This window comes from Calliphora vicina, chromosome 4, assembly GCF_958450345.1.
Source record: "Calliphora vicina chromosome 4, idCalVici1.1, whole genome shotgun sequence".
Lineage (NCBI taxonomy): Eukaryota > Metazoa > Arthropoda > Insecta > Diptera > Calliphoridae > Calliphora > Calliphora vicina.
In genome coordinates, this window is record NC_088783.1 from 105,579,054 (window position 1) to 105,605,564 (window position 26,511).

General features: G+C 25.0%; 1 protein-coding gene across 3 annotated transcripts in view; it reads right to left on the minus strand.

Annotated features, from left to right (window-relative positions):
• Positions 1–26,147, minus strand: part of raskol (Ras GTPase-activating protein raskol) — a 68,795-nt gene extending 42,648 nt beyond the window's left edge. For 2 of the 3 annotated variants that reach the window (XM_065509768.1, XM_065509767.1), the window contains exon 1: positions 23,693–26,147. In XM_065509768.1, the coding sequence (XP_065365840.1) occupies positions 23,693–26,120 (2,428 nt within the window). In that variant the 5' untranslated portion in view covers positions 26,121–26,147. The remainder of the gene's footprint in view (positions 1–23,692) is intronic. The other variant, XM_065509769.1, reaches the window with a different exon arrangement.
• Between the last annotated feature and the right edge of the window lie 364 nt (positions 26,148–26,511).

The following is a 26,511-nucleotide window of genomic DNA, read 5'->3' on the forward strand; positions in this document are numbered from 1 at the left end:
TTTAAAATATTTTTTGTTACGAAAATATACAATTTTTTTGGTACTAATTTTAGGCCCTTTCAGGAAAACAGCAATTTTTCACAAAGTTATTAAGAATAAATTAATATCACACGATTTTTTTAAGGTTTTCGAAAATTGTGGTAGAAATAGTACTTTTTTTCAAAAAAGTACTTTTTCATATTTTTGGGTAATTTTGGCTTTAGACATTATAAAAATAGATTTTAAATTATTTTTTGTTGCGAAAAAGTACCATTTTTTTGGTACTAATTTTAGGCCCTTTCAGGAAATTAGAAATTTTGCATATTTTTCACAAAGTTATCAAGAAAACTTATTGATTTAGTTGAATAAATTAATATTACACGATTTTTACATAGTTTTATAAAAAAGTAGTAGAAAAAGTACTTTTTTAAAAAAGTATTTTTTCATATTTTCGTAAAATTTAAGTTACAGAAATTATAAAAATATATTTTAAAATAATTTTTTTCAAAAAAGTTCCTTTTTTATGCTACTAATTTTAGTCCCTTTTTAGGAAACCATACATTTTTCATATTTTTGTTGCAAAGTTGCCAAGAAAAAAGATTGATTTAGTTGAATAAATTAATATAATTTTTGTATAATTTTATTAAAAAGTAGTAGAAATAGTACTTTTTTAAAGAAATATTACTTTTTACAAAAAAAGTTTTTTTTTTAATATTTTTGTTTAATTTGTTCTCATTATAAAAATAGATTTTAATTTTTGTAATAATTTTCAGAAAAAGTACTATTTTCTAAAAAGTACTTTTTCATATTTTTGGTAATTTTAGCTTGAGACATTATAAAAACACGTTATAAAATATTTTTTTTTCAAAAAAGTACCATTTTGTAGGTCCTAATTACAGGCCATTTTTAAGAAACCCTTATTTTTTATAATTTATTTGATTTATGTTGAATAAATTAATATTACACGATTTTTTTAATAGTTTTAGAAAAAAGTAGTAGAAAAAGTACTTTTTTCAAAAAAGTACTTTTTCATATTTTTGGGTAATTTTGGCTTAGACATTATAAAAATACATTTTAAAATATATTTTTTTCGAAAAAGTACCATTTTGTAAGAACATTTTAGAATAAACTCTTACAAATTTTGAGAAGCTTGCTAACTGGCAATAAATTTTAAGGAATTTCAAATCCCAAATATTAGGAAAAATTAAATATTTTTTTTCAAATCCTTACAACTTTATATAACTTACGTATTTATCTTCACATCCTTGATTCATAATAATATTATTTACATCTATTTCTGGATGTTTAAATTTAAATTTATAGCTCTTAATCACTCTTTAGAGGTTTATTTTGATATTTTTAAATGGAATTTATTAACTTACTTATTAATAAGAATTTTTATAAAACATACCTGCAAATAGAAAAAAAATAACAGAAACAAATTAGTCATTTATTATTTTTTTTTAATTTACAGCAAAATTTCTCTAATTAATTTGACCCACATGATTAGAAAACCAATTTGATATATGAATACTTATGTTTAAACAAACTTCTCCACCAAAAAAAGGCATTAAACCAAAGATAAAAACAATAAAACTTTCCCAAAACTATATGTGTAACAAATATGGTCATTAAACTAATAACAAATATATAAAAAAAAACATTTTAAGGTGAATGACCATCATGGATTAACCATCAGTAGTTACCCAATACCCAACAAATTTATTGATATAAAAATGTTAACAGAGAAAGAAATTTATTTTATTGTAAATAATTTCAAAATTTCATTAGAAATTCAAAAACTGCATGACAAGCATACTAATCAAAATTTAATTTGAAATCATTTAAATAAATTTAAACAGAAATAAATTAATTTCTCTATAAAAAATATAAAAAAAAAACTAATATTTCCATAAGTAATATGAATTGTATTTTTATTATGAATTTTTTTAAAGGTTTTTTTGCTGGATTTCTGCTTAAATTCTTTGATATTTTTAAACATATTTAAAAAATTCCAATTAAAAAGTAACGCCCTTTAAATGAAAAAAAGAGGAAAACAAAATTTGAAATTGTTATAGGTTTGGTATAAGAAAAACCCTTAAGGCTGTTTATTGTTCTTATTTTTTTTCCTTAAAGACTTCGACCACTTAAGGTTTTGGCATATAAAACGAAGGGTTTTGTAAAGAAAAATATACAAAATCATTTAAATAACATGACAGGGATTGGGTAAAGCACAAATAAAAAACCCACCACAAAATGGCATACAAAAGTTTTATGCCCACTTTAAATATTTCAAATTTTTTTTAATATTTTTCATAAATTTTAAATCAATTTCATAATTATCTATTATTTTTAAAGTTAAAAATCTTAATTTATGGTAAAAATATAGTTTAATTCCTTTTTTAACCTGATTTAAATTCAAAATTTTATTTCAAAACTGATTTCAAATAAACAAAAGCTGTCATATTCTATTTTTATACCCAGTAAAATTACTTTGCCTCCATAGAAGGCAGCCAAAATGTTATACAAATTTATTTTTTTTAACAAAATCAAAATCTTTTCATATTAATAAGATAGTAAATCAATTTTTACTATATTTAGCTTAGTTTGCCAAACCCTGCTTTGGTTTCTTTGTTTATTTTGTTAAAATCTTGTACTACCACTTTCCATATTTTGACAGCAGCTGGTTGCCCATATAATTTTGATGTTTCTTTGTTATTATAGATGTTTTTATTTATATTTTTTTTTTCTTCTCTCGCTCTTAAAGTCATATGCATATTTCAAGCTAATTTCAAAACAAAATAACAATTTAAAAGGAACTTTTTTCTAAAGGAACAAAGAAAACAATATTTTGCAACAAAACATAAACACAATGGCAAAAAAAAGGAAGCAAAAGTGTGGAAAGCAGCACTTTACACAAAAACTTAATATAAATAATGAGATAATATAACAAACTGACAGATGTGTTTGGCACAAAATAAAAATAACTCTCTTTATAAAATTCCAACACCTTTTAAAAACACACAAATTATTATGATAAAAAGCTGGGAATTTCAAAAGAAATTTAACAAAAAATAATAATTTTCTGAAGTTTAGATTGCAATTTTGTATCCACTTTGTTTCAAATATAAAGAAAGAATAAAAAAGTTGAACATTTTAATAAGTTTAACAAATAGTTGTTTTCAAAAAAAGTATTTTTTTATATTTTTCTGAAAATACCTTTAAAAATATTTTTTCTAAAAAGTACTATTTTGCTAAAAAGTACTAATTTTAGCTCCTTTTAAGGAAATCCTCTGTTTTTCATAACTTTTTTTTGCAATATTATAAAGAAAATGTACTAATTAGTTAAAAACAAAAATTTCATGGTGTTTTAGGAAATAGTAGTAGAAAAGTACTTTTTATAAAAAAGTACTTTTTCATGTTTTTGTGTAATTTTAGCTTCTTGGCATTAAAAAAATACCTTTTAAAATATTTCTTTTTAAAAAGTACTATTTTGCTGGTACTAATTTTAGCATCTTTTAAGGAAATCCGCTGTTTTTTGAAACTATTTTTTTTTGGTAATAGTAGTAGAAAAGTACTTTTTCATGTTTTTGTGTAATTTAAGCTTCTTGGCATTTAAAATATTTTTTTCCAAAAAGTACTATTTTGTTGGTACTAATTTTAGCTCCTTTTAAGGAAATCCTCGGTTTTTCGTAACTTTATTTAACAAAATTTTAAAGAAAATGTATTAATTAGTTCAAAACATAAAAATTTCAAGGTTTTAGGAAATAGTAGTAGAAAGGTACTTTTTTAAACAAGTACTTTATCATGTTTTTGTGTAATTTTAGCTTCTTGGCATTATAAAAAATACCTTTTAAAATATTTTTTTTTCAAAAGTACTATTTTGCTGGTACTAATTTTAGCTCCTTTTAAGGAAATCCTCGGTTTTTCGTAACTTTATTTAACAAAATTTTAAAGAAAATGTATTAATTAGTTAAAAACATAAAAATTTCAAGATTTTTGGAAATAGTAGTAGAAAGATACTTTTTTTAAAAAAGTACTTTTTTAAAAAAAGTACTAAATTCGGCTCCTTTTTAAATAAACCCAGATTTTTCATAATTTTTTTACAAAATTTTCAAGCAAATTCATTGATTTAGCTGAAGAAATTAATATTGCAGGATTTTGGATTAGTTTTAGAAAATAGTAGTAGAAAAGGTACTTTTTTCAAAAAAGTAGTTTTTAATATTATTGTGTAATTTTTGTTTTAGACGTTATAAAAATACATTTTTAAATATTTTTTTCCAAAAAGTACTATTTTGTTGGTACTAAATTAAGACCCTTTTTAAATAAAAATGGATTTCATACAAAATTTTAAAGAAAATTTATTGATTTAGCTGAAGAAATTAATATTACCGGATTTTTTAATAGTTTCAGAAAATAGTAGTAGAAAAAAACTTTTTTCAAAAAAGTACTAAAATACACATTTCTGTGTTATTTTACTATCAAGCATTAAAAAAATACAATTAAACTTATTTTACTTAAATAAAACAATTTTGTTGGTACTAATTTTATCCCCTTTTCAAAGAAATGCGAGTTTTTCTTAATATTGTACAAAGTTTTCAAGAAAACTTATTGTTTTAACTGATGAAATTAATATTGTAGGATTTTTTAACAGTTCCAGAAAATAGTAGTAGAAAAAGTACTTTTTTCAAAAAAGTACTAAAATACACATTTCTGTGTTATTTTACTTTCAAGCATTAAAATGATACATTTAAACTTATTTTTCTTAAATAAAACAATTTTTTTGGTACTAATTTTATCCCCTTTTCAAGGAAATGCGAGTTTTTCTTAATATTTTACAAAGTTTTCAAGAAAACGTATTGTTTTAACTGAAGAAATAAATATTACCGGATTTTTTAACAGTTTCAGAAAATAGTAGTAGAAAAAGTACCTTTTTTAAAAAAAGTACTTTTTTATATTTTTGTGTTATTTTACTTTCAAGCATTAAAAAAAATACATTTAAATATATTTTTCTTAAATAAAACTATTTTGTTGGTACTAATTTTATCCCTTTTCTAAGGAAAATCTAGTTTTTCAAATTGTTTACAAAATTATTAACGAACAAATTTGACAGATGTGTTGCCATACAAATGTTGTTTTTTAACACCTTTTAAAACAGCCAGCATTTTCTTTAATTTCTTTTTTTATATACATATTAATATCTCTACCATCAATTGCTTTCTGTTTACTATTTGTTTTATATTATCTCCTAAATAAATATAAAAATGGTCAAACATTTATATACAAAATGTCTTGCGACTTTCAATCTATTATTGATGATTATTTCATTTTTTTTTTGTATTTTTTTGTTCACTCAGCGGTTGATAACCTTTAGCCAAAATTATAGTTTTTAGGTTGGAAAATTTATTATGCATTTTGTTTAATTTTCTCTACTTCTTTCGTTGATTGTGTGTTTGTATTTACATTTTCCATCTTTATGAGTGTTTTGTGATAAATTATACAAAAAATAAATAACAAAACAAACAAAAAAATACTAAATAAATTTTTTGGGGTTTTATTTGTTGTTGGTAGTGTAATAATAATGGAGACAAATATGTAACGGCATAAATTTCGAATTTGACATAATATTATCAGTCATTGAGTTTAAGTATACCGTTCGTTACACATACACACAATCAATGAGGAAAATAATGGAAAAAATACAGGGTGGAAAGAAAGATCTAGCAATTTACACTAATTTCATTTAATAGGTTCATAAAATGTAATAAAATTAAAGCAAACCAAAGAAAATTGTTAAACAGCTGTTTAAATTTGAAAGAATGGTTATATTTTTGTTTAAAATGAAAGGTAAACATTGTATGTTAAGTTGACAAACCACTTTTAATTCATTATTAATTTTGTTTGTGTTGGACATTTCATTCTTTAACATTTTTACAAAGAATTAGATCCATTTTCCAAATACTTTAATTTCATATATTCTTGTATTGATTTTATTATTCAACACCCTGTTCTTTCAATATTGTTTTCCTCTATAAACCAATTTACTTTATACAGCTGTCATACAGACAGAAAATATGTTTCTTTTTTTGTTGTTGTTCAAATATTTCTTTAACTCTACCACGAAAAAAAAGCTCCAAAAAGCAAATTAAACACAACAATAAATAAAAACGTTAGTCATACATAGTGGTTCCCTAAAAAACAAAAACATACCAAAGACCCCGGCCCCTTAAACTCACTTCTCCCTGCTCACCTTTTTAAGACATATTAAACACCGAAAACAGTCAATATAAATAGATAAATATGGCTGGTAGTTGGTAATAAATAAAATAAAATACAAATATTTCATGTACACTATATGAATAATACGTTATGATTATGATTAGATATTACAAATAACAACCAAAAACAATAATAATAATACTCATAACAAATAGAAAAAGTCTTCACAAGGAAGCAGGTAAAAGCAACAATGGAAGTTAGCAAATAATTATAATAATGTTAAGACATAAATGGCAGCACTGTTATGACATACATAAACATTAATTGTTTGGAAATCTAAACTTTGAATTAGTCGCAGTTGGTAATAATTGGAAATAATAGTTTTATTTCATTATTATTAAACTATTATGGTTTATAGAGTAACAATTAGAATTGAGAATAAAGCTTAATAAGAATTATGTGGAAATGTAATGTTAATAAATGTTAATTTTATAATTCTTTGAATAATTATTAAATGTTAAACATTTATTTTGTAATGTTATTTTAATGACCTAAATATTAGTAATAATAAACAAAATAAAATATAATTCCAATGAATAATAACCAAAAAATGGGAATTACAAAAGAAAAGTACACAAAAGAAAATATTAAAGGCAAATTATTATTTTTAGAAAGGAAATATTGTGTAAACAATAATTTTCTAAAGTTTGTTTCAAATATCAAATAGAATAAAATTTGTTTGAATTTTAATAGTTTTTCAAAATACATAGTAGCAGAAAAAGTACTTTTTTTAACAAGTTACTTATCAATATTTATAAGTAATTTTAGTTCCAGGAATTTATAAAATACATTCAGCCCAATTATGAAAAAAATTCCCCGGGAGTTTTTTCCATTTTCTTTTTTTTAACATAGAATTTGTATATTTTTTTTTCATAATTGTGCTGATTTTAAAATAATTTTCCAAAAAGTACTATTTTTTTGGTACAAATTTTGGAACCTTTTATGGAAATCCGCATTTTTAGAAAATTATAAAGAAAATTTAGAAAATAGTAGTAGAAAAAGTACTTTTGTGCAATTTTAGTTTTAAGCTTTATGAAAATACTTTTTCAAATAAGTTTTTCAAAAAAGTACTATTTTGTTCGGACTTATTTCAGCCCTTTTTATGGAAACCAGAATTTGTTCATAATTTTTTATAAAATTATAAACAGAATTTATTGATTTAGTTAGAAAAAAATTAAATTTTTGGTGTTTTTTATTGTTTTAAGAAAATAGTAATAGAAAAGGTATTATTCTAAAAAAAGTATTTTTATATATTTTTGTGCAATTTTACTTGAAGTCATGATAAAAATATATTTTAAACAAATTTTTATAAAAATGAAACCCGGAATTTTTCATAGTTTTTTAGGGTTTAGGGTTTTTTCAGTTTTTCAAAAATTGTGGTAGAAAAAGTACTTTATGCCAAAAAGTACTTTTTTATATTTTTGTGTAATTTTAGTTTCAGGCTTTATAAAATTAAATTTTACCCAACTTTTTTTTAAAAAAGTACTATTTTGTCGGTACTCAATTTAACCCCTTTTTGGGAAAGTCGTGATTTCATGAATTTTTTTGGAAAATTAGAAACAATATTTATTGATTTAGTTTAAAAAAATAAAAATGTCTGGGTTTCTAATGTTTCAGAAAAATAGTAGTAGAAAAAGTACTTTTTTTCAAAAAAATATTTTCATATATTTTTGTGTAATTTTCGTTTCAGCCATTATATAAATATATTTTAAACTTACTTTTTGAGAATGTACAATTTTTTGGTACTAATTTTGGAACTTTTCAAGGAATTCCGGAATTTTATTTAATTTTATACAAAATTATTAGGAAAATTTGTAGATTTAGTTTAAAAACATAAAAATTCTGGGTTTCTAATGCTTTAAGAAAATAGTAGTAGAAAAAGTACCTTTTTCAAAAAGATACTGTTTTATAATTTTGTGGAATTTTAGTTTCACGCATTATAAAATTATATTTTAAACAACTTTTTTTGGAGAAAGTACTATTTTTTTGGTACTAATTTTGGAACCTTTTAAGGAATTTCGGTATTATATTAATTTTTTACAAAATTATTAGGAAAAGTTAAGTTAGTTTAAAAACATAAACATTTCTGGGGTTTCAATGCTTTAAGAAATGGTAGTAGAAAAAGAACTTTTTTAAGAAATTAAATTAATGGGTTGTTTAATGTTTTTTCAAATAGTAGTAGAAAAAGTACTTTTTTCAAAATAGTACTAATTCATATTTTATGAGAAATTTTGGTTATAAAAATTAATTTTTAACAATTTATTTAAAGTACTATTTTTTCGAAATAGTACTATTTTATTTAATAATTTTATGCCATTTTAAGGAAACCAGGCATAATTTTTACAAAATTTTAAAGCAAATTTATTGATTTAGTTTAAGAAATTAAATTTCTGTATTTTTGAATGTTCTTAAAAAATAGTAGTAGAAAAAGTACTTTTTTTCAAAAAAGTACTAATTCATATTTTTTGGGGAAATTTTTGTTAGAAAAATAAATTTTTCACAATTTATTAAAAAAAAAATTTTTTTTTTGGAAATAGTACTATTGTATTTAATAATTTTATGCCATTTTAAGGAAATCGGGGATAATTTTTACAAAATTTTAAAGACAATTTATTGATTTAGTTTAAGAAATTAAATTTCTGTATTTTTGAATGTTCTTAAAAAATAGTAGTAGAAAAAGTACTTTTTTCAAAAAAGTAGTAATTCATATTTTTTGGGGAATTTTTGTTAGAAAAATAAATTTTTCACAATTTTGTTTAAATAGTACTATTTTTTTCGAAATAGTACTATTATATTTAATAATTTTTTGTGCCTTTTAAGGAAACCAGGCATATTATTGATTTAGTTTAAGAAATTAAATTTCTGTATTTTTTAATGTTTTTAAAAATAGTAGTAGAAAAAGTACTTTTTCAAAAAAGTACTAATTCATATTTTTTTCGCAAATTTTTGTTTTAAATGTTATAAAAATGCTATTTCCACAATTTTTTTTGGAAAAGGTACTAATTTAGGAACAATTTTTAAGAATGTAATAGTATTTTTTTTTTGTTTTGTTATTATAACTTACTAATTATTAAAATTTGTTTATTTACAAAGTTTGGAAAACTTACCTGCAAAGAGAAGAAATAAAAAGATAAATTAGTTTTGTTGTTTATTTCAAAAAAATATAATAATAATAATAAACAAATATTTAAATATGAATAAAGATAAATGAAGTGTTAAAATAATTGGCCAGTTAAATGCATTTTTTACTTTTAGTAGAGGCCAATATGTTGTTTTGCTAATTATATGCTGAACACTTAACGCATTTGATTTAATATTTCAAAATATATAATTATTTTTCTAAGACTTCCTGGTCATATTCGAACACTTCCTAGTGAACGCCCCCAAAAACAAAATTTTTGGCTCTATAAATCCCTACAAATTGTTTGTAAGAAATGTAACAGCTGTAGGGAAATGTGTGTATGAAAACCGCACCTCTTTTTTTTAAAAAAAATGCTTCTTTTAACAAAATACCAAATAAATAATGAAAGCCAATAAATTATAAAACAAATTTATTTCCTGCTGTTTTTCAGGTGTAGTTCAAGTCGAGACGCATATTTCAAATTTAAATCTCTTAAATGGCCACGATTTGTTTGTTGTTAATTTAATTTTGTTAAGGGTAACGGTAACAAATAATTGTTTCATTAATTGGTTTGTGTGTGTTACACTCACTCGCACAGACAGAGTTTAGGCGACAGACATTAACGTCAAGAGAGAGAGAGATTTATAATAGACCACACACGAGCCTTTTTTTCTTTTTAAAAATGTAATACAAAAGTAAAATTTAAACAACATTCTTTATTTTAAATTCTATTAAGGTTCAAAAACAAGACAAAGAGGATTAATGAATGGTAATGGTTAGTTGTGGAAAAATAAATAAAAATCGAATTAAAAGTTACTAAAACATGAGGGGTCATAAAATTAAAATAAAATAAAAGAAAATTAAATAAAAATAGAGATAAAAATAAAACAAATTGTTAGAAATGAAAACATTACAGGGAAATCTCTTGTAAAAGAACTTAATACATGTCAGACTGAAGTAATTGCTGACAGGAGGTTAGAGTTTCAAATTCCCATAACAAGACATTTAAGTGTTGAATGGTATCTTTGATATCTTATTTAATATTTATTTTAGAATTTATCAGTTTGTAGCGAATACTTTTAAGTTTTATTGACTGCCACACCTTTTCTGAAAAAGAAAACCTCATTTGCAAAAACTTTTGCCAAAACAATCATAGTTTTTGTTCAATTTCCTTTCAATAAGAAAAAGGTCATATTCATTCAAGTTTTTTTATATTTTTCTGTATTTTACTACTTTAACAAATTCTAACACGTTTTCATTTATTATTTATTTAAATTAGTTAAACAACAACAGCAGCTCGCTCTTGCCACACATAATTTCGCATTATGTTCACATCACTTTACAAAAGAGTTTTCAATGTAGCGATTTTCAATAAAAAAACTAGCAGCGGTTTATTAGAAAAATTCGCTAGATTGAAATGTTAAGCTATTTATTTTAGTCCATAAGTTTGAGTTTAATAGTTCTTTTCTTCAATACTTTTGATTATGACATTTTTTTCTTTTTTGTCAATTTTTGAGCTGTCAAGTTTATGACATTCAATGTAATCAAATTCCGGGATTTTACTACCCTTTTAAGCGCTTTGTATTCATAAATAGTTGCCATCACTGACATTGTATTGGGTTGGCAACACTCTTCATACACACAGAGAAATACAAACAACCAAAAAAAAAAAATGACAGACGCGGGGAACTAAAATTCAAATGTGTTTGATGATTGTCAAGACGGACGTGCCCATTTTTCAATAGACTAAGCCAACACAATTACATTTACACAAAATAATTCATACATATGAGTCTTGTTTTTATAAAGAAATTCACAAAAAAAAAACATTTATTATTTGGTTTCCCAACAACATGAATAAATAAAAAAAACTGGCAAATTTTCTAATAAATAGAAATTATAAAATAAAGAGTTTTTTTATTATTTTTTAAACTGGAAAACAACTAAGCAATTGCCACAAAATGCGGAAGTTTCTTTCTTTCTCTTTTTTTAATTTAAAGTGTCATTTTTTTGCTGCTTCTTTGCTAGATTGTATGTTTTTTTTTTGCAGGCAAACAGATATAGAAGTTTGCAAAAAATAATAAAAAACTAAAGTTGAAAATAAATAATTTATTTACTGTTAAATTATTATCTGTGGTTTTAGAGCATAAAGTGTGTTAAAGCAAACACAAGATTTTGTCATAAAATTAAATAAATTATTAGATAACTGCATTAAGAAAAAAACAGAAGAAATAATATTGAAAAGCAAAAGGAATTAAGAAATTTTGTATTTTCTTTAAAAAATTATAAATATTTTAATAACAAAATATTTACTCCTATTCAATAGTATTCTAAAATTAGTTTTTTTGTATTTTTAAGGTTCTTAAAAAATAGTAGTAGAAAAACTACTTTTTTAAAAATATAAACTTTGTCAGATTTTTGTGAAATTTTTGTTTCAGTTATTATAAAAATACATTTTCAAATAATTTTTTCAAAAAACTACTATTTTCCTGGTACTAATTTTGAACTTTTAGGGCAAAATCGAGATTTTTTTAAAAAATTGTAAAGCTAAGTTATTAATTTAGTTAAAAAATATATAATTAATAGTTTTTTAAGGTTTTTAGAAAATAGTAGCAGAAAAAGTACTTTTTTGAAAAAAGTACTTTTTGAAATTTTTTGTTAAGTTTAGTTTCTGGCATAATAAAAATACCTTTCAAAAATTTTTTTTCTTCCAAAAACTACTATTTTCTCCATACTAATTTAGGAACCTTTTAAGGAAACCCCTGATTTTTCATAATTGTTTCGCTATTAATGAATTAAATTTATAGATTTTATTAAAACATTAAATGCTATAATGAAAGTGATAATAGAAAAGGTACATTTTACCAAAAAAGTACTTTTTATATTAATTTTGAATTTCTAAGAACCCCGGATTTTTTATAAAATTGTAAAGCTTAGTTATTAATTTAGTTAAAAGAAATATAAATTTTAGAGTTTTTTAAGGTTTTTAGAAAATAGTAGTAGAAACAGTACTTTTTTCCAAAAGAGTACTTTATTATATTTTTGTGCAAATTTAGCTTCAGGCATTATAATTATACTTTTTAAAATATTTTTTTCAAAAAAGTACTATTTTATCGGTACTAATTTTGGGCCCTATAAGGAAATCCGGGATTTGTCATAGTTTTTTACAAAATTGTAAAGAAAATTTAGTTCAAACAAAATAAAAAAATAGGGGGTTCAATGGTTTTTAGTAGTAGTAGAAAAAGTACTTTATAATTTTTTCAAAAAAGTACTATTTTTTGGTACTCAGATCTTTTTTGAAAAAATCTAATTTTTTATAATTATAAAGAAAATTTAGTTAAATTAATAAAAATGTATGGTTTTTTAATGGTATTTGAAAAGTAGTAGAAAAAGTACTTTTTTTTAAAATGTGAACTTTGGCATATTTTTGAAAAATTTTTGTATCAGACATTATTTAAACACATTTTTAAATATTTTTTTAAAAAAGTACTATCTTGTTTGTATTAATTTTTGCGCCTTTTAAGGAAATCGGCGATTTTTCAGTTTTTTACAAAATTGTAAAGAAAATTATTGATTTAGTTAAAAAAAAAATAAAAAAATAAGCGATTTGGAAAATAGTAGTAGAAAAAGTACTTTTTTTTTAAATGTAAACATTGGCATATTTTTGGGGAATTTTAGTTCAGACATTATTTAAACACATTTTAAAATATTTTTTTTTTAAAAAGTACTATCTTGTTTGTACTAATTTTGGGCCCTTTTAAGGAAATCCCGGATTTTTGATAGATTTTTACGAAATTGTAAAGACAATTTTTTGATTTAGTTTAAAATAAATAAAAAACTAACGGGTTTCAAGGTTTTTATAAAATAGTAGTAGAAAAAGTACTTTTCACAAAAAAAAATTTATGTTACAGAAATAATAAAAATGCATTTTAAGATAATTTTTTCGAAAAAGTACCATTTTGTTGGTACTAATTTTAGTCCCTTTTTAGAAAACCATAAATTTTTCATATTTTTTTTTTAACAAATTACCAAGAAAAATTATGGATTTAGTTGAAGAAATTAATATTGCAAGCTTTTTAATGATTTTAGAAAATAGTAGTAGAAAAAGTACTTTTCACAAAAAAGTACTTTTTCATATTTTCTTAAAACTTAAGTTACAGAAATAATAAAAATACATGTTAAGATAATTTTTTTTAAAAAAAGGTACCATTTTGTTGGTACTAATTTAGCACCTTTTTAGAAAACCAATATTTTTATATTTTTTTTTACTAAATTACCAAGAAAACTTATTGATTTAGTTGATGAAATTAATATTACAAGATTTTTAATGATTTTAGAAAATAGTAGTAGAAAAAGTACTTTTTTCCAAAAAAGTACTTTTTCATATTTTCCTAAAATTTAAGTTACAGAAATAAAAATACATGTTAATATAATTTTTTCGAAAAAGTACCATTTTGTTGGTACTCATTTTAGTCCCTTTTTAGGAAACCACACATTTTTCATATTTTTTTTACCAAATTACCTAGAAAACTTATTGATTTAGTTGAAGAAATTAATATAACAAGATTTTTAATGATTTTAAAAAATAGTAGTAGAAAAAGTACTTTTTTCCAAAAAAGTACTTTTTCATATTTTCCTAAAATTTAAGTTACAGGAATAATAAAAATATATTTTATGATAATTTGTTCGAAAAAGTACCATTTTGTTGGTACTAATTTAAGACCCTTTTTAGAAAATCATAAATTTTTTATATGAAAACTAATTGATTTAGATGAATAAATTAATATTACATGATATTTGAATAATTTTATTAAAAAGTAGTAGAAAAAGTACTTTTCCAAAAAAAGTACATTTTCATATTTGCTTAGGATTTACTCAATACAAAATTGCATTTAAAAATAATTTTTTCGAAAAAGTACTATTTTATCCCAACTAATTACGGGACGTTTTGAGGAAACATAGAATTTTCAATGATTTAAATAAATAGTAGTAGAAAACCAACTTTTTCTAAAAATTTTTAATTTTAGTTTCAGACAATAAAATATTTTACATTTTAAAATAATTTTTCTTTCTTTGCATTCAAAAACTTAATTTTGTTTCTTTTCCCCTTGTCTTGATTACAATAAAGTTTCTTATTCTCAAATTTCTTTAAAAGTCCCTTTTCAATTTCTTTTTTTGTTGTCTTACTTTCCTTGTAAAGGTGATTTAATTTTGTTTTCTGCGAAAATGATTCATTTACTTTTGGGTATATGATTACAAATCTCTTTGTGGTAATTCTTAGGAAGCTAAAAAAAAATAATCCTGCTGTTATTATCCGCTATAAAAGCAACCATTAAGACAGGAAAGTCCAATGACCAACATTTTATCATTATTTTTGGAGATGTCAAGAGAAATTTTTGTAATCAGTAAATAAAAAAAAAACGCTTAAACATTTAATTAATGGATTTAAAAGATTTATTATTGAGGATTTACACTAGCAATGATTTGTTATTAAGACATACGATTTTTTGCGACATAACATGAGTATTCTCCTTATAATATTAACATAAAATTAATGTTACATGATTTATGTTACGTGGAGACCAGCTACAAATTGAATTTTGCATTAGAAAGGATTTATTACTTAATAAATTCATAAGCAAATGAAAGATTTATCTAAAAATACTTTTAAAATTTTAATTAAACTATTGACATTTGGAATTTATTATGATTTCTCTGCTTCACCAAACAAATTTCACCTGTTTTCACTTGTTTAATCACTAAGCTCAAACAGTAGCTCATTAATATTGATTAAAACCAGCAAAAATTAAAAATTTTTATATAAATAAAACTTTAATAAATCACTATAATGCTTGAATTATAGTTCAAGAGCATAAATAACATAAAAAACAAATAAAATGAAAGACAAATCCGCCATAAACATCTCAAGATTTAATGGGAGTTTGAACAGCAAACTGAAGAAAAAAAATCAATTTCTAATATAGTTTTGATGTTAATCTAAAAGTAGCCAAGCCAACCAGTTTTAAGCGGTTGAAGCTAAGAAAACAAGAAACAAAAAAAATTTAAATTGAAATGAAACCATAAAATGTTTAACATGAGTCATGAGATACAAAAAAATGGATTTCTCATAACAGGAGAATTTTAAACAAATTTTAACAGGTTTTCAAGGAATTTTTAACAAGTTTTATTAAAGAAATTATGAATTCTTTGTTTGGTTCATTCAATTGATTTATTTCCCCCCCAAAAAAAATTATGTTTATTTCAAGTTGTACTTCAAAAACGGAAGTATTTAAAGCAGGGGTTGTTTAGTGTCTCGCTATTATTAAATTGTGCGTGTTTTTTTTAACTCAATTGTTCAATTGTAAAGGAAGTTGTTCATGTAAGCGGAACTTTAAATTAAAAACTATACAAAAAATTTACAATAATTTTGTTTATTACTACTTTTATCTTTATAAAAATTGAGGGTGTTTTAAACAAAAGAACTGGTTTTTGTAGGAAGTATTGAAAAAAAATATATAAAAATACCTGCTTTTAAGGGTAAAAATTCTCACAATTATTGAAAACAGGTACCTGCTATAATTAATTTCTACGTTTTAATTTTCTTATAGCTGAAACATTTCTTTTGAATTCTTAAAAAGTCTCTTAAGAAGTCTTTAAATTCATTTAAAACTTGTTTGTATCTTGTGAATAATGTCCCCTCCTCAATTACTATTAATTTACATTTATTATTCCTTTAAATTGTTTGGTCATCTCTTTTATGACCCCATTATTTATTAATCACATGAGTCAGACCTATAACAATGAATAATGACTTCTTTTAAAGCCTTCAATTGCTTGCTGTTAAATTTTGTTTACATTTTATGCAGGCTTACGGTACAAGCAGAAATGCACTGTTAACTTTACGCTCTCAACATAACAAGAGACATAAGGTTGCTTAAAATGGTATTAAAATGTAAACTTAGTAGTTAAAATAGAGTAAAGGCTAATAAAAATGAATTAAATGATTAAAATTAAGAACTATGATGGAAACAATTAAATTTACCTCGAAATAAAAATGTTAATAACTTTTTGAGGAAAAACCAATATTAAAAAGTTAAAATTTTCAGTTTTCTTTAAAGATTTAATTAATAACTTTTAATAAATTATTAATCAACAATATTTTCTAATAAATTGTTTTATAACATTTTTTTAAATTTCTTAAAGATTTCTTTCTTTATTTTTCTAGCTTTGTTAATTATTACTTTTGCTTATGAAAACCTCACGTTTTTTCAACTGCTGTTAGTTTTTATTTGTTTTATTGCTATATTTAGCTAGATAATAATAAATTATAGATAATTTTTTAATACCTTGATGTTTTCATTTTGCCCAGATGAGTTTGTAAAGAAATCAAATAAACAAACAATGAAACTTTAAGTTTCAAATATCACGCAAATTAGCGATTAGAAACTAATAAAGACGTATTAAAATGATAATAAACTAAAATATAAACAAAAAACTTAATAATAATAGAAAGGAAGTGATAAAATTGTATTGTACTATAAAAAACTCTAATTTCTCACCCACTTACAATTTTAATCTATAGAACTGATTTTAGAAGATTTTTGTTAAAAAAAATTAATAAAATCTTAGAGAAAATTACAAAATTGCTTTCAACATTAAGAAAACTCATAAGAAATGTACGAGAAACATTAAAATTTAAGACAGAAATACAAATTCCAATTTAAATACAAACATTTTAACTATTTTGAGACTTCATTGTTTACTATCAACATTATATTCAGGTTTGTTATTGTATGTAATAGAATGAAAGGTCAACTTCACGTAGAGAATTTAACAATTGATCCAGGGTTGTAAAAAATGGTATGAAAATGTAAACAAAATAGTTAAAACAAAGAGTAGGGTAATAATAACTAATTAAATGGTTAGGAATCAAAAATAAATTGATAAACTATAAAAAAGGGTTTTAAATACACCCAGGGTTGTAAAAAATGGTATGAAAATATAAACAAAGTAGTTAAAACAAAGAGAAGGGTAATAATAACTAATTAAATGGTTAGGTATCAAAAATAAATTGATTAACATAGAGAATTAACAAATAATTAGGTTCCATGGGCAGCAGCTCCTCAAGCAGCTCACTTGGATCCATTCAAATCTGATCCCATTGTAATAATTACAAATATAACAAATTATAATGGGAGTTTTAAGCATTTTTCAATATATTATGGTTATGTCGCATTTTATTTAAAACCATTAAGTCAAAATAATTTTTCTAAAACTCTTCTGGCTTATAAACCCAAATAAATCTTCATATTTGGGATATAATTTTGTGGTTATGGAGCAATAAAAACGATTTTTAAAGATATTCTGAAGATTATCTTGTAATTTCTGGCAAACGTTTTAAATTATTACAAAGATTTATTTAAAATTTAAAAATAAACATTAGTAAAGATCGAAAAACATGAAAAATTAAAGCAGAAGTATAAATTTTAATGCCATTTTAAACATTTTTGTAAATTTTTTGAGATTATTAAGCATTTTCATGCAAAAAACTTATAGTTTTTACTTTTTAATAACAAAATCCTATTTTTTTGTTGTTTTAGATGTTTGAACTGTTAACTTTACGCCGTAAAACAAACACAGGGTTGCAAAAATGGTATTAAAATGTAAACAATCAATTAAATTACCAAAAATAAAAACTATGTTGTAAAAACAAACTTCTTTTATAACAGGAGTAAAAAAGAAACAGTTTCTTGCAAAAAATGTATAGTTTTAACTTTGTAATAACAAAATAACAATTTATACTATTTTAACTGCTAACTTCACGCCACACAACAAACACAGGGTTGCACAAATTGTATTAAAATGTAAACAGAGTTATTTAAATAATGAATAGGGGTTTAAAATCAATTAAATTACCAAAAATAAGTACTAAGTTATAAAAACGAACTTTTTTTTATAAAAGGAGTAAAACAGAAACATTTTCATGCAAAAAATTTATGGTTTTAACTTTGTAATAACAAAATAACAATTTGTCTTGTTTTTTTTTCTGTTTTAGCTGTTAACTTTACGCCACTCAACAAACACAGGGTTGCACAAATTGTATTAAAATGTAAACACAGTTGTTTAAATAAAGAGAGGGTTTAAATTCAACTAAATTACCAAAAATAAGAACCAAGTTAAAAAAACAAACTTATTTTATAACAGGAGTAAAAAAGAAGCAACATTTTGAGTGATTAATAAGAATTATAAAGATAATTTAAAGAAACTATATAACTAAACACATTTTATTAAAAAATTCTAAAAACAAAATTAATTGTAGAAGCTTTAGGAGCATTTCTAGATTTAAAAAACCTGTTTTATCTATAAATATTCATTGCATTAGAAGAGTTTGATAATTATTGTACAAAACCTGATTCAAACAGTTTTATTTCCCAGTTTCAGAAATTCAGTGCGGTCCTGAAAGTTTAAATAAATCGAATTCGTTCATTACCAATTGTAGAGTTAACACAAAAAATATGATATTGAAATTTTACTCCAAAAAAATAATCTTTTTTTGGTTGATTTTAAATTAAAGGGCGGCATGAAAATAAAAAAAAAAATATTAACAAATTTTATAGTATTCATATTCATTATTAAAAACATATTGCACAAAAAAAAGCCGCTTAATTATCAGTTTTTTCCCTCTCTTTTTACAAATAAGCAGTTTTTTATTTTTTTCAAATTTCACACTGACCTACAATTTTACAAACTTAAGCACTTTAAACAATTTACACATGCATGTTTGGGAAAAAAAACAAAAAAGAAAATGATAACAGAAAAATATTAAACAAAAATTAAATTAAAAGCTTAACACAAAAACAATTTTTTGTTTGATAAAATTAAAAAAAAAATACCAAAAAGGGGGTTTAATATATTACACAATTTAAATGCCATAAATAATCTCTAATTACTTCATTCTTAAATTTAGAAAAAAATCACTATCGTATTTCTCTTTATATTTTTAACAAGTTTTGGTTTTTTTGTTTAAAAAATTATTAAATTTTTTGCACAATTTTTTTGCGTCTTAAACAAATTCTGGTTTATTAATGATTCATTTGTTAATTTCAATACTATGCTGTTCTTAGAAAGTTGTTAATTTAAATTCGTTATTATAAATTGCTATTCAAAGATGAAATTTTTATATTTTGCATGAAATGCAAATGTAAACAAACATGTGTTTTAGATACAAAATAAAAGTATAAATAAATTTATTATAAACAATTAAATAACTGCAATAAAATAGCAAAACTGAAAGCTAATGCTAAAATATTTTAGCAAAATTGTAATATAAACAATAATGAAAAATGGCAAATGTAAACAAAATAAATTAAATATTATAAAAATGTACACAATAGAGGTTTTTTCAATAAAACTTTTTTGATATTTTCAAGATTTCAATAAAGACTTTGTTAAAAAATAAATTAATTTTTAAATAACTGTCTTAAGAAATTCGAAAGTGTTTTCTAACAAATAATTTATTTTTCATACCTTTGAATTGTTTGCTTATTTAAGTTTTATTTGATTATTTATTAATTAAACCATTTAAGCACTTGAATTAGTATTATTTACAACCTTCTTAGGTGGCTTTAGCAGTTTATTTGCATTACATGCAACCCTGTTGTTTACATGAAAATGTACTGTTAACTTCACGCAGTTAACTTTACACGAGATTCCTGGGTTGCAAAAAATAGTATTAAAATGTAAACACAGTAGTTACAATTAGGACAAGAAAAATAAAATCAATTAAATGATTAAAGTTATAAAAAATACTTATTTAAGCACAGATTTGGGAAATAAACATTATTTTGAATAAATAACAGGTTAAATATTAATTTTCCACTCATTTTTTTCAAATTATTTTACATGATTTGTTAAAAAATACTGACTTATAATCCCTTTATTATTCTATAACCTGATTAAGCTGTTTTTTTTCTTCTAAAAACTTCAATAATTTGTAATGTAATGTTAAACAAAAATTCAAACACCTCAAACAAAACTACACATGCAATCAAAAAAATCGAAAAAAATATTGGTCACGAATTGCTATTGTTTAGAAATAACAAAAAATACAACTTAAATGTAATAAATGTAACCAACAAATTGAGGCAGGGGAAAGAGCATAACAGATAATACAAAAAAAACTAAAAAATTAGTTATAATAAGTAGAGTAAATGGTTTTCAAAAAAATTTAAAAGTAGGTCTGAGAAGTAACAATAGCAAAAATAACCTCCACAAACAAATTACCCACAAAATTATGTACAAAACAAAAAATAAAATAGTTTTGTAAATGAAAAAAAAACTTTTCAATAAATTTTGTTGAGTATTAAGTTATTACGTTTTTAATAAATGTTTAATAATGATGTGTTTATTTTTACTTTTGTTTTTTAAATTACAAACGTATTTCGTATTATTCAATTGAATACAAATGTCTTAAATAATTCTTATCTAATCATTAATAAATTGATTGCAAAAAAAAAGAAAAATTAATGGGAATTAATAACAATATTTAATGAATTTTTATAAACAATAAAAAAAATTAATAAGAAACACTTAACAAAATATTTAGAGTTTAAAGGAATATTAAAAAAATTCTTAAAACGATACAAAAATATATACTTTTTTAATCTTTAATGAAATCCCCTTTAAATATACCTTTATACTAAACTAGTGTACATTTTAATAAACTTTTATAAATCCCCTTAATCCTTTTTGATAATATTCCCCAAATTCTTTAAAAATAACCCACTGTTTTCCTTTATGCATCCACTGTATCTTATTTGTGGTTTTGTTTTGTTTTGCTTTAAATTTTACAGCTATCTCCCTCTCTTACACACCATTCATTCCTCTCTCATTGATAGTTGCTCTACCTTGATTAACAACCATTTTTTTATCATTATTAAAGCCAACAACAACAACTGGAGAAGAAGAAAAAACTGTTAAGAAAAACAAAACAAAGAACAACGTGCAGTAATGTATACAGAGAAAAGGTAAATAATAACGTAAAGAAAATAATAAACATGAGTAACTAAAACAACAATAACAACCAAAAAAAAAGTTGTTTTCTTCTAAAGATGTTGTTATTTGTATTCGTATGTACACTCCATGAATAACTTGTTGTTGCTGTAAAATTTTCGTTAATCAATCACTGGAGAAGGTTAAATTTTTGTTGAAGCTGATAAAAAAAAACAAACCTAACGAACTTAAACCCAAATAAATACAGAAATAAAATATCCAAGAAAAAGAAACCATACATGTAATTCAACCTTTCCAATATGGCCGTTTATGACAGCTACATTTGACGTAAATAATTATCACAAATTTTAAAAGGAGATTAGAATAGATTTTTGTTTTTCTTTATTATTTTGGAGAAAATAAATGTCTTACAAACATAGAAATTTCTTTAGAAATAAAACAAGTGATAGATGAATGGCTGGATATTAGAGTGAAGATGTCTTTATGTTATTGACAAATAGAGTAGATAAGTTTACAAATGACAAAACAAAGATCAAATGACAGTTAATGACAAATGTGACGATTATTAATGATTTGTAGCAAAATAAATAAAGAAATAAGTTGTACATAAAATAAACAATATTATATTAAACATTTTTTATAAACCATAATTTAGTTAACTTTTTAGTTGAAGAATTTCTAAGGATTTTTAATATTTATTTATAGTATAAATAGTTGCCTGACAATTTAAATGTTTTTCAAACGTAAACACTTTTCTAAATATCCCCTCTCCAAATATATTAAGTGCATATTCTGTCATGAGATTTCAATTTGATAGTTTGAAGGTTTTCTATTTTACATAAAACTCCCAATTGGATTTAAAAGTTACAGTTAAGCTCCATATTAAACATGATTTGGTTGGGTTTTTTTAAATCCATTTGTAGGTCTGTTCCAGTACTAGTGAAATTTACAGATTTTAATCAGAAAAACATTAAAATTGAGTACGACAACAATTTTCTGTACTGGCACAAAGTTTGTGTTAGCTAAGAGGAGTCATATAGACTGTGGAATGTAATCCTCTATGGAATGTAATCGACAGGTCTAACTCTACCTTTTTAGTATAATCCTCTACCGTTTATCGAATTATGTTGAAGGCATTCCCATTTATTCCCGATAAAACTAAAAATCTGATTTGAATATGCTATACTAGGAGGAGGAGATTTTTAGAATGGGGAATGTAATCCTCTATACGATTCTAGTAAGGTTTAATCTTCCATGCCACGAATTTACAACTTATATGGGTTGAGACGTTTCAAGCGACAAGTCAAAAGAATGTAATCTCCCCCGAATGACATCCATATCTGAAAAATCTATTGGAATATCCTATTCCACGGCTCTAGTACTTGCAGAAAATGGATTCATTTGGGGGTCAAAATAATGCAATCCCCCCGACTGACATCCATATCTGAAAAAAACTGGCAAAACTATTGGAATATCCTATTCCACGGCTCTAGAAGTTGCATAAAATCGATTCATTTGGGGGTCAATCCCCCCCCCCGACTGACATCCATATCTGAAAAAACTGGCAAAACTATTGGAATATCCTATTCCACGGCTTAAGTGGTTGCAGAATATCGATTCATTTGGGGGTCAAAATCATCCGTATCTGAAAAAAATGGCAAAACTATTGGAATATCCTATTTCACGACGCTAGTGGTTGCAGAAAATCGATTAATTTTTTCCATAATCTTGAGATTCCCGAAACAAGACGTAGCAATACAAACCGCGATAAGACCGAAACGCATTCATTGCAGGAATAAACATTTTTATTCTCCCAATAAATCAGCTAGACCTAAAAAATTCTCTTTCTTATTGTGAGCAATTCAGTATAATACTTTGGAAGAAAGTTTAGCTTGTTCTTACTGTCAAGTTCTGAAACTGATCATGAAAATCCAACTATTTTGGCTTTGTCTAATACTCTTGTGATTCCCGAGACAAATTAAAAGGCCCCTTCGACTGACATCCATTTCTGACTGTTAGAATCTCCTATTCCATGGCTGTAGAACTCGCAATCATGCATTTTCTGAGAAAATTCGTAGGAATACAAGCCTCGTTAAGAACGTAGTATTAGATTTTAAAGAAAAACTTGTCTGATTTCTTGTCATCAGATAATAGATTCAAGTTTTCTATTACGAGACTGTGTTGAAACCAAAATTTCAAGAAAATGTTAAAAGAACCCATACGATTTCGGTTAAAACTTCCTAATTGTGAATAATTTATCTTAAAATCTAAATTTTAACTTAAATTTAAACTTCCACTTACCCGAATGATGTCCAGCATCATCGTCATCATCATCATCCAGCTGATGGTGATGATGATGATTGTGTTCGTGTTGCGACTGCTCCTTATCCGAGGGACTACTACAGCTACTATCAATATTACGTATAGTACCCTCTCCCATCGACGAGGCATTCGAATTATCCTGTATCAGCGTATCCGTAGCCGAACAATTCTCCTCATTAGCCGCGGCCATAACATCGATTATCTTAAAACGTTCGCGTATCAATTCCGTACACTTTTCGGCGCGAAAATACGAATCCAATTCATCCACCGCCAAAGGGCACACATCATATTGCATATAGAAATCTTTGCCCCAACTGCCGCTACAGAAGGCCGAGCCGGCAGTGCCGGAATTAATGCTGCCATTGGTGCCCTGCATTTGCTGTTGATGTTGCGAAGCTATGGACTTTAGAAGCGAATTGCTGCGCGACAATTTGGTTGAATGAGCGCGACGTATGAATGACAGTGATTTCTTGGCGGGTGAAGTTATTTGATGGGGATGTGGTGGATAGTTTTTGGGATTGTTGGCGGGCGGTGAGGTCAGCGAATTGTCCGAGGAAGACGACATAGAATTGGTTAGTTTTGGTGTGGATTTCAGCAGAAACAAGTTCTTGGGTGGAAAAGCTGTTGTTATAATGGTATTAACCGCGTTTGATTTGGCATTTTTTGCAGTATCACGATTCAAATGACACGCCTGACTGCCACCAAATTTACGATTCAATGAGGCTGAAGTTTCCAGGGGCGATTTTTTAGTTTTTGCTGAATTATTTTGTGTGTGAGAACCGGTGGACGACGAAGCGGCGTGATCTAATGCTTCACCTTGTTTTAAAGCAACTGAGGGCGATAGATTTTGCGGCAAAGTTTTCGATTTTATTCGCAAAACACAAGGTGTAGAGGTAACAATATTGGTGCCCTGCGTTGTTTTTGTAATGTTTGTGGTGGTGGTTGTATGGGTAGTTTGTTTGGTATGGGTAGACGACGAAGTTGAAGCTTTTATTTTGGCGACATTGATTAGATTTTGCTCAGAGCTTTGTAGATGTTTAGACGCCATAGAGGTAGACGACGACGACAACGACGATGAGGGTACTGATAAGATGTTCGTACGCGAGCGTGATTTCATCATTTTAATGGGTGTCGATGTATTGGTCTGCATGCGACTTATCTCTGAATCATCGTCATCATCGTATTCATTATTGCAATTTTGTATTGGTGTTGCTGGCGTTGTTGGTGTTGACTTAAGAGCCGAGTTATGGCTGTTGTCTCTCATTTTTACAGGGGTTTGTTTGGTATTGGTTTTATGGTTTGTTTGAGAGCCACTATTATTACGTGTGCTATGAATTGATGACGTTGTATTGGAGCTGGGGGTTACCACTATATCATTTTCCTCATTGAATTGGGTTCGCGGAGCCGGGGAAGACCATTTGTTGTTGGAGGAGTTAGAGCTCTTATAAGAACTAGAGGATTTACGGGCCTCTGTGGTGGCCAATTGTTCAGATATGGCGGAACCCAAAGAGCTTCGAGGAGAATTGCTGTCATCCAGACCATTAAGCACTATGCCATAGCGTTTAGTGCGTGCTGTAGATTGAGACTGGGCTCTTTGTTTGGCTATGGGTGTGGAATGATTGTTAGATGTGGTTTGTAGCAGAGATTTATTGCTTATGGAACTCAAACGATTGGTGGATGTGGTCTTTGCCGAACTTAAAGAAGTCTTGCTAGTTCTTTTGGTGCTGCTTAAAGATGAGCTGGAAGAAGTGGTTTCTTTTAAAGGTGTATTGAGAGGAGACGTTTTGGTGCTTTTATTTTTATGCATGGCTATAATAAATTCTGCTGCATCACTGTCCTCATCCAAATCGGCAGACATGTCATCAGTGACTCCCGTTAAACTCCAGTTGAAACCACAAGGAGGAGCCATTTTCTTAGAACTCTTGGAACTGCCACTTCTATAGCCCGAAGAAGCGTTAGAGGAGTTGGAAGATGTGGTGCTAAAACCCAAAGTACTATTGGCTCTTTCAAACAATAAAGTGGTTACCTTTACCGAGGTGGTGGCACTTCTAGGAGAGCCCGAATTCTGTTTAATATTAAGGGGTTTCAAAATGGTAGAAGAGGATTTCTTTAAACTGATATTGCTAGAATTTTTAAAATCCTTGCTACTAGTAGAATGACTAGCTAAACTGGACAAACTACCGCTATTGGAGCTTTTATCAACTTCGTCGTTTTGTTGGGCGGAATTTGAGGAAGTTTCTGGTTCGTCGTCCTCTATAACTAAGGGCACATAAAATGTAGACCTTCTACGTTGCTGTTTCTCCTCCGATGATGCTGATGAAGTTATGGTGATGGGAGTAGAGGGTGTAACAGAAGACAAAGAGGTATTGGAACGATTTAAAGATAAAGTATCCAAAGACTGCAACATTTTCTTTTAGTTTGAATTTTTAACGTTAGTTATGAAAAAAAATGCCACATATTTTTAAAATTTCAATTAAAATTTTTGCAAAACACAAATTTACTAATAGTTAAATTTTAGATTTTATATGATTATAATTTAGGGTAATATATGGCAACACTTTTTGGTTTAGTTAAGTTAACTTCACTTATTATAAAAAAGTATTTTAAGAAATTACTTTTTATTAACAATTAATTCTAATTTCTGGAAACAATTTTGTTTTTATGGCCACTTTTCACTAAATTTTTTATGAATTAACTTATTTACTTATTAATTGTAAATATATATTTTCTTTGCTCTCTCGTTTACTGCTGTTTCCATAAAATTCTTTTACACTTTACAAATAAAAACTTTAAGATGC